Source organism: Pogonomyrmex barbatus, unplaced genomic scaffold (genome assembly GCF_055798465.1).
Source record: "Pogonomyrmex barbatus isolate J1 unplaced genomic scaffold, ASM5579846v1 scaffold3, whole genome shotgun sequence".
NCBI lineage: Eukaryota > Metazoa > Arthropoda > Insecta > Hymenoptera > Formicidae > Pogonomyrmex > Pogonomyrmex barbatus.
Genome location: NW_028297127.1, coordinates 501,050 through 511,250, shown reverse-complemented (window position 1 = coordinate 511,250; position 10,201 = coordinate 501,050). Strand labels below are relative to the sequence as shown.

At 26.7% G+C, this 10,201-nt stretch overlaps 1 protein-coding gene across 4 annotated transcripts; it reads left to right on the top strand.

Annotated features, from left to right (window-relative positions):
- The first annotated feature begins 307 nt into the window (after positions 1-307).
- LOC105429981 (bifunctional FAD diphosphatase/FAD synthase) lies at positions 308-10,138 on the top strand. Of its 4 annotated transcripts, none has more exons than XM_025219024.2 (6): positions 316-661; positions 4,348-4,528; positions 5,974-6,220; positions 6,602-7,040; positions 8,091-8,232; positions 9,376-10,138. In XM_025219024.2, exons 2-6 carry the CDS (start codon positions 4,370-4,372, stop codon positions 9,799-9,801), a joined length of 1,413 nt encoding a protein of 470 aa, XP_025074809.2. In that variant the 5' UTR covers positions 316-661; positions 4,348-4,369; the 3' UTR covers positions 9,802-10,138. The 4 variants fall into 4 exon arrangements, 3 of the variants coding, with proteins under 3 accessions (XP_025074809.2, XP_088935214.1, XP_025074811.2); XM_089079088.1 differs by lacking the exon at positions 316-661 and adding an exon at positions 3,777-3,918; XM_025219026.2 differs by lacking the exon at positions 316-661 and adding an exon at positions 5,325-5,528 and having other exon boundaries at positions 4,387-4,528.
- Positions 10,139-10,201: the final 63 nt, after the last annotated feature.

The window sequence follows — 10,201 nt, the reverse complement described above, 5'->3', positions numbered from 1 at the left end:
AAGTATTTTTTGATTGATCACTTTATAAAATTCATAAAATTCTTTGGTTTGATTGGTTAATCAAATATTTCGAAGCTACTTGCAGTAAATGGATCTCACCCTTTATTCCTTTAGTGTCCACAATAGGTGACTTAAGCTTTAAGAAGTAAGAAATTGACCAATCATAATCGAATATGAAAAGAATAATCGCTTATGATAGGTTTCAATTTCTTACGGCTAAAGATTAAATATTTATTGTGAACCGACACTATTGTGGACCGAGACTTATGAGACCACGCCATTAGTGTCGATCCACAATAAGTATTTAATCTTTAAATCGTAAGAAATTGACCAATCATAATCGATTATTCTTTTCATATTCGATTATAATTGGTCAATTTCTTACTTCTTAAAGCTTAAATCATCTATTGTGGACCGACACTTATCGTTTTTTCTTAAATATGTCCCGTTTTGAATCGTGACCTGTGTTGGCTCCGCTAGGAAGTCACGACCATGTTGAAGCAATAGTAGTATAGTTCCTATATTCGGATCGCTGACGTGTTTGTAGTTGATGTCAGGTTGTCATTTTTGTCGAATTTGAATTTATTTGCTATTTTTCAGCCAATATTAGCACGTAACATCTATATTAAATACATTAAATTTTTTATAAAGAAAGAATCAGGTAAATAATATTTATATTTTTTATTCGTACGTACTTATAATAAGTAAGAAATATAAAATTTTAATCTAACCTAAAAATCTCCAATCTTGAAATCTGTGCCATATAACTCGGCGATCGAGTTGAAGGCACTAATTCTCCATCCCAAGTAAACTTAAAATACACACACAATCTTGACATCTTATATAAAGTTGATAAAGACGTTACTTTTTTTTGTCTGCGATTTCTACGTTTCTTGAAATATTTAATTTACGCATTATGTTTATTGTAAAATATGTATGATATGCGTGATAATATTTTATTTACGTACAAAAAGATGTGATGTAGACAGATTTATTCTTTTTTGTTGATTTTTATATTTTGCAAAGAAAGATATGTTTATATTGATTTTGAAGAAAATTTTTAAAAGAAAAATATGAGAAAAAGTTTACAAGATATAATTAAAAAATGAGACTTTTGTCAATATACAGGATCATAAAAACTTGAGAAAAAATTATGTATATATATATGGTATGTCGCGCGCGCGCGCGCGCGCGCGCACGCGTGTGCGTGTGCGTACGTAAGCGTGTGCATGCATGTGTATATCAATGTTTAAAAATATTAATTTTTTAATGTTTTAAATATTCTTGAAATATTTATTTTTTTGCATACTAGATTTTAAAAAATTATAGATTTTAAAAAATGAATATTTTACTAAAGATATAAGTATGCGTGTTAATTTAATTGATTTGTGATTTAAATCAAAATAAACTTACTACTTATAGTGTAGTTATTGGGTGCTTTCCATTTAGCGATACAAGTCGACACAAGTATCATTTTGTTTTTATTAATCATTGAAAGCCAAGAAAGATAGAATGATACTTGTGTCGACTTGTGTCACTAAATGGAACCCTATATCAGTTTATATATTATATTCTCTATACCTCTTAATATTTCAAGTTTCTTGCATTATATGTATATGCTGTAATTTTTTTCTTATTAATTTTTTATTAGTTTTTGCAAATATATAAAAAATAAAATGTTGTGTTGCTATGACTATACTTATTATTATTAAATAATATAAATTATTTAAAGAAATAAATAACCCTACCAAAAAACAACTATTATGGTCAGTTGTTTGTATTGTTCTACAGTGTATGATCCTGTATATGGCAATTGGCAGATTCTTCAGCGCTATTTGGCATTCTACCTCCTTGAAAATCCAGTACAACTTTTATACAACTACTATGACTTCTTTGCTGGTTCCTCCAGCATCTGTCCGTGGGATGACATATTTGGATCGTGATGCATTTACAACAATTGTGACTGTACCAATATTAAAGTTTCGTGATATTGTTATTTTCAAAAATATACACGTGTTAAAAAAATATTTGTTAAAAATATGTAATTTTAAATCAGTTCAAAAAATGAACGATGGAATTATTGTTTATCTAAATCCAGATATTGTCACAAGATTTGAGGACATTACTGAAAATGATAGAAATTTATTGGACCAATTTGAAACAACAAACATTTTTAATACAACAAACATTACAATAAAATATGATAATTGGAATCGTGAAGAAATATTAAAATCAATTCTTCCAGAAGATGTTAACGTTCCTACAGCATACAGTTTAGTAGGACATATTATGCAATTGAATTTACGTGATGTACATTTGCCATATAAATTCATTATTGGTCAAGTATTTCTTGATAAAACAGCAAGTGCACGGACAGTAATAAACAAGATTAACACAATTGATACATCATTCCGCTATTTTGCTATGGAGATTCTGGCTGGTGAAAGAAACACAGTAACAATCACAAAAGAAAATGGTTATACATATCAATTTGACTTTGCACAAGTTTACTGGAATCCACGTCTATCTACTGAACATGCACGTATGATAACATTTATGATGCAAGGTGATGTTTTATACGATGTATTTGCAGGAGTGGGACCATTTGCAATTCCTGCTGCACGTAAAAAAATCCAAGTATTTGCTAATGACTTAAATCCTGAATCTTACAAGTGGCTTCAAAAAAATGCTGCTATTAATAAATTAAAAGATAATTTTAAAGCTTTTAACATGGATGGTAGAGATTTTTTGAGAAAAGTTGTTAAAAATGATATTTTGGCCAGACGAGCTCAAAATTTATCTGGTTCCGAACACATAATAATGAATTTACCTGCATCAGCTATTGAATTTTTGGATATATTACCTGATTGGTTTACACAAGAAGAACTAAAAAAACTTAGCCTTAAGCCACCTATATTCCATGTATATTGCTTCGTGAAAGCAAATAAAGGAGATGATGTTTGTATGCTTGGAAAGAGATTGGTTGAACAGAAGCTTGGTTATACTCTAACTAATAATTATATTATCAGTATACATGATATTAGAGATGTTTCACCAAATAAACAGATGGTTCGAGTATCATTTTTATTAAAACCAGAAGTGATTAAAAACGAGGAGCCAGCAACGAAGAAACTTAAAATTAATGACATTAATAACATTAATGTCTAATAATTTATTTGTAACAGATAATATTACAATATTACAAAAAAAAAATGGGAAAGAACAAGAGGATTCATAAAAACACAAATGTTTTCAAAGTCAAAATTCGCAGTACCAAACTAAAAACTAAAGCACAAAAAATATTTACTAATCTGAAAAAAGTAAGTGATGAATGATTACAAATTTAAATAATAATATGTGAAGTTATTGTGTATAGGATTTAGACTCTATATATTAGTTTTTGGGAATATTTCTTGGAAATAAAAATATAAATTCCCCCAATTCAAGTCTCTTCTATAGCTCTTAAGCAATCTAAAATTCTTAAGTGTAAATTAAAATAAAAATAAATATTTAATAATTGAATCGAATGTTTCTTATTTAATTAAATATTGTAAGAATTTAAAAATATATGCCTTTAAACAGATTTGAATATAAGAATAAAATATTGAAAAAATATTTTTGACAAAAGTTATTTTTATGTTTTAAAATTAGCTTGATCCAAAAGGAAATAAGAAATCAAATAAGAATAAAACAATCAATATGGATCAAATATTAAACAAATTAGACAGAGATCTGCAAGCTTACAATTCCAAGGCAAAACTTGATGCAACATCAATTCAAATGGAATCAATCAAGATAAACAAAGGAAATATATCTCCTAAGAAAAAAACGATGTCACCACAGACGGATATAGCAGTTTCGATGGTGGAACAGATGCAACTTTAAAAATAAAGAAAAAAGAAGATAGATGGACTTAATGTATCTATTATTATATATCGTATAATATTCTATTTTTATTAATTTAATTCATCTTAAGAATACATTGTATAGTATCATAAAAAAATTATTAATCCCTTATCGATATCACATATCACACACACATATACATCATATGCGCATATATGCAGACGTACAACAGATACATGCTTTTATCATAATTTCTACAATAAATATTAAGAAAAAATATGTTTCTTTATTTCTTTTACCTTTTTAAAATTACCCGATATTCTTAATATTTTATATGTTCTTAAATTTTATTATATGTATTAAAATTTTATGAATTAGATAAAATATAGATAAAATAAGTTATAAAAATGTCATAAGTGAGAAGAAAAATATATAAATTGTATATATTGTTCAGTATTGAAGAATCATTAATTATTTTTTGTTATATTTCTTTTGTTTTAGTGAAAACAGAATTTAGAGCAATATGTCGCAACAAACATGTCATGCGTGTACAGCAAGTTTGATAGTCACAGGAGATGAGATTTTGCGTGGTCAAATAGTTGATACCAATACACAATATTTGGCAAAATATTTAACTGCCGCTGGAATAAGACTACAAAGAGTCACAGTGGTTCCTGACATTGTGTGTATTATTTTACTATTGTTAATAAATATTAATGAGTAATATATATTTATATATGTATAAAAAGATACATATCTAAATAGCCAAACGTGTTCAGAATACGCAATACAAATTTATGTTTACATATCATGTTTGCAAAAATCAAGCAACGATCAAGCATAGACTGCCAAATTAGAGAGCAGAAATACAACAAAAATCTAATAATCTGTAAACACAGCATGCTAATAAAAATACTGCAAAAATTGAGTAAAACTTGTTGCCATAAAAAAAAATCCCAGAATTTGAGCATTTGACAGAAACTAAGATATGTCAAAGTATAGATAATCAAATGTTTATATGATGATATCACATAATGCATGCATATATGTGATAGCATGTTATCACTGATTTCCAGCTAACTCTGCATCTGACAGCACACTGAAGGAATATCGTGTTCTGTCTGTGTTGTGCCAATATTTACAAGCATTTTGTAGGATGTGCTGATATCCCTAAATTTCGACTGCATATTATAATGATGTAATGCAAACGTTATTTGCTTTATCGAAACAAAATGATATGCATATTAATTATTTAGTGTGCTGCAAAACGTATCGATATGTTTGATTATTAGGGATTAGAAAAATAGAGAAAAAAATCTATCATCTGCCATCAAAAGAAAAAGATGAAATTTGTATCAAAAAATCATAACTTTAATTTTATATTGTCGCCAGTTTACTGCAAATTATTATTTTTAAGAAAAACCACGATCAAACGATAGCAATATCATTTAAAATGACATCAAGCTCATTTGTTTCAGAAACTTACAAAGGAAATTATATAATATATTAATATATGTTTACATTGAAAAAGAATTTTTAAAAAGGAATATTATTTATTGCATTTCAACCATAAATTAATATCTTTTACTTCATTTTTTTAATATATTCTATAAAATGGAAATTTTTAATTTCTATCAAATTAAATCTAAGTAAATTACGTACAATACAATTGCATGCTAAAGGTAATTATTTTTTTCGATTCGTCACCCTAGTATCTTCTTTTAATTCTTTTTTAACTTGCAAATTTTATCTTTGTGTCTCATGATTGTGATGGTACATGAGCGCTCACAAATTTTTACTTTTGCTGCTAACATCTGATGAATTTAATAAAAAGGAATTTAATAAAAAGGAAAGAAAAAATACCGCGATTTTTTGACAATTTTGAATTCAGTAGCGTAGCTGGCTACTACGGCGAGAACATTACATTGCTGCGGATTGAAATCTTGTTTTTCATAATTCTCTTTTTTTAATTTGAAAGCGTAAATTGTGTAACATCATAAATAAATAATTCGTATTCTGAATTTTTAAAAATTATTAATTTACCAATGTTTTATCAATGTCCAATTAATTTATCAATGTTTAAATTTATATAAATTGTATATAATACTTCACTACTCTTTCTGTTAGATAGATGAAATTGCTAAAGAAATAAGTAATGCATCAAAGCAGTATTCTATCGTATTTACATCTGGTGGAGTTGGACCTACTCATGACGATATAACATATGAGGCAGTAGCAAAGGCTTTTGAATTAAAACTTGAATTACATCAAGAATTGTTAAATATATACACTCAATTAATTCCTGGTCAATATGACATAAAACGACTTGCTCTTGTTCCTAGTCCTTGTGAAATTATCAACATCGATTCTACAGGTACACTTATACATATATCTTTTTATTAAGACTTATATTATAAGTTAGTTATATACAGGATTAGATAGTTAAAAAGTTAAAAATTTAATAATTTAAATAATTTTGAATAAATTACTTTATAATTTTAGTTATTTTTAAAACATAAAACTTTACTTATTAACCTACTTATTAACTTAACTTATTAACTTAACTTATTAACCTTTTCCTTAAATTAAAAATTTACCAATATAGAAGAAAAAATCGGAAAAGAAAAACGCATTTCCATATAAAAAAACAACAATATTTCTTTATTTAATGTGAACTTAATCTACAAATAAAATATGAAATTTATTTGATGATCCATATTATAATTGTTTTGCTTATAATTGTTACAATTTTCAGAAACTTTTCCAGTGATATATGTAAAAAATGTTTATATGCTACCTGGTTCTCCAAAATATTTTAAGCCTGCTACCGACACAATAATTTCTCGTTTGAAAGGATGTGTGCCATTGCACTTCGAATATATAGACATAGAACTGAATGAATTAGCATTAATAAATATTTTAGATAAACAAATAAAACGATTGAATGACAAAGTTAAAATTGGCAGCTATTCTCAATTAGAATCACAAACGCCTTTTACAAGAATAACATTAGAAGGAACCAAAGAGACAGTGGCAGAAGCAAAGGAACAACTTTTATACGTTCTGCCGATACAAAAAATAATAAATCTGAAACATAAATTTAGTCGTTTTCAAATGAATGTCATATTAGAAAATAGCAAAAATGAAGCGCACGTTAAATGTTCATTAGATATACTAAATGAATGTTATGAAAGGTACGTAAATACGAACATATTAATGTATTATAGTTCAATAAATATGAATATATTTTATCCATACATATATAATAGGTAATGTATGAGTAATGTGTGTAACGTGAAATATGTATATGAGTATACGCGTGCGTTTATGTATACATTTTATCAACATTTTATCAACGGTAATGTCTCGGATGTCAAGTCAACCGAGAAACACTACCGTGTAACTTTATCGGCGAGATGCGAGTATCCGAAATTATCGGATCTCAATAACGGCTAAATTGATCAAGTTCTAAGTAGGCTTGATCGATAGTTTGAGTTCGATAATGCATAATAAAAGTATTTTTATTTTTTTGTACCTACGAACGAAGATATTGCTACGCAAGTCCGATTTGGAAATTTTTACTGTAAGAAACGTAACGTCGTTATTATTATTATCGTCGTCGCCTTTGTACGGCTGCAATGTCTGTCGCGAAATGTCATTATTAATCTTATCGATCCAGCGGATCATCAGACTGATAAATCAAGGTCATTATAAGATCTAGCGATCAGGAGACACGATAGTCTCGAGTGTCAAGTCAACCGAATGTAATATGATGTTATATTGTTCCAGTTTAAACAAATATTTTTGTGAAGTAAACAGAATACCACAATATCATTGACATAAGTTGGAAAAATATATACTGATAACAATAGTGTACAATCCATTAATTTAACGATCTAACGATTTATTCTACAAATGATTAATATTACTATATTTTCTTGGTTCATATAATTTGTTGATTGTTTTTATTACAATTTATTATACATAATTGTGGCATATCATACCTATTTGTGCAAATTTCTAATTGCTGTTACGACTTTTTTCTCTGAATTGGACAGTTTCAAAGTTTCACCATTTAAAAACTATTGACATCACAACATTTTACTATTAATATTTTCGACTTTTTTCGTGAAGAATATGTATGTGCCGGTTCTTCTGAGTGACTTGGATCACTCCGTACTTGTGTGTATATATATATATATATATATATATTGTTATGGATAATATGTATACTTTTTTTATAGATATAGTCCAGATGAAATTTTTATAAGTTTCAATGGTGGGAAAGATTGCACAGTAGTCTTGCACTTAGCTGCAACTATTGCTAAATTGCGTAACATTTCATCTTTATTATGTTTATATATAACTGACGATTCCTTTCTGGAGGTAAGAATCACGACTATTAAAATATATAACAAGAATATATGCGTATATGCATATGTTTATGTAAAGTGCTCAAAAAGATGCCATTTTTATGCCAAAATAATTTTTTTCTTGTAAAATTGCATTTGCATAATAATTTTTTAATAACAATTTAAACAAATCAATATAATAATCTGAGAATAAGTTCAAATAACAAAAACAATATATGGCACTTGGTGGACAGGATTTTAAGCGTCTATAATTTCTTTTTTTTTTAATTATATAAATTCAGGATAACTGTTTATATATCGCGATATTTATGTGCCGTTATTTTTTTAATGGCCGTACAATGTAACAGTTCAAGATCGTATGGACTAATTTTTCCTTTTCAATAAATCGATAATCAAATATCACTCCCTTTCTTCAGGAAAAATTCTTATTGCAAAAAATATCATTTTAATCAGAGTTCAAACTTCCTGACTGTCTATGTCTTTATCAATTTAACATTGCAAGTCTATTTAAAAAATAACAGTATGTGATGATATAAGTAATTAATTATTTAAAAATTGCCATTTATTATTTTGTTATTTTAAATTTATATATATAAAATAAAAAAAAAGAGAAATTATGCATCTAAGATCTTGCCTGCCGAGTGATGTCTTACTGCTCTCTGTTATGAAAACAATTTAATGTTAACAAATGAACACTTTAAGTTAGCACATGAATAAAGTTGAAGTTATTCATAAGGATCGTATTCTTGATATTTAGACAATACACTTATCTAAAAATATTCTAAAAATATTTTAAAAATATTTTCTTAAGAATTAAAATTTTATTAAAATATATTCTAACAACATTTCAAGACTTTTTGAAAAAAAAAAACATTTGAAATTTATATTAAAAAGAAAAGTGAAAAAAACGTTAATTTATGCCTTTTGTTGTTTTTTATTTCTGTAAAAAAAAATTAGAAAATGTTTCATATGCAAAAAGATAATTTCATAAAAAAGTGTCCATATCAGAGAATAAACTAATTTTCAACTTTATTCAACTTAGTAAAATTTTTATGTTGCGTAAAATATTATACACAACAAAATTATTTATTCTTTATAAATTTTGATCTTTTTTTTAAATAAAGTCCATATGCATTTATTAATATTTTACATGTAGGTGGAAACGTTTGTGGAATCAGCTGCTCAATATTATGGTTTAAAAATAATACGAATGCAACAACCGATGCGATCTGCATTATCTGCATTATTGAAAGAAAATCATAATTTGAAAGCAAGTATCATGGGTATAAGAAGAGGTGATCCAGGTTCCGAAAATCTACAAGCATTTACACCCACCGATCCGGATTGGCCACAGCTGATGCGTGTGAATCCTATCCTTCATTGGTCATATAATCAAGTATGGACATTTTTATTGAAACACAATATTGCGTATTGCTCACTTTACGATCAAGGATATACAAGTATCGGTAATAAAAATACTACAACACGAAATCCATTATTAAAGGATCCTAACAATCCTACGTCGTATTTACCAGCGTATACTTTGATCGATAAATCTGCCGAGAGAGAAGGCAGAACATGATAAAAATATAATCTTTTATAATCTTTTAAATATATTATAGTAAATAGTAAATTTCTATATATTCTTGCAAACTAAAATTGTTACTTACTACACAATATTATATAACAATATAACAATATATATTATGTATATAACAATATACATTATCGTCGGCACTAATTATTAATACCTTTAATAAATTAGTCTTTTTTCTTAATAATATATTGATTATTTATAGTACAAATAATATTCTTTTACAAATTGATATATAATTTCTTAATATGTTTAAATTTAATTATAGATGTGTACATTATACGAATGCTTCTGTATAATCAAAATAAATTATTTTTTATGAAAATTATTGAATATTTTTTTCTAATTCAAGAGCTTGATCTCAAAAATAATTTAATTTCAATCAAGA

Excerpts from the sequence above, each read along its gene's own strand:
- LOC105429981 (XM_025219024.2), top strand. The coding sequence starts at position 4,370 with ATGTCGCAACAAACATGTCATGCGTGTACAGCAAGTTTGATAGTCACA. Across the intron at positions 6,221-6,601 it reads TATCAACATCGATTCTACAG|AAACTTTTCCAGTGATATAT; the intron begins GTACACTTATAC and ends TACAATTTTCAG. Across the intron at positions 7,041-8,090 it reads CTAAATGAATGTTATGAAAG|ATATAGTCCAGATGAAATTT; the intron begins GTACGTAAATAC and ends CTTTTTTTATAG.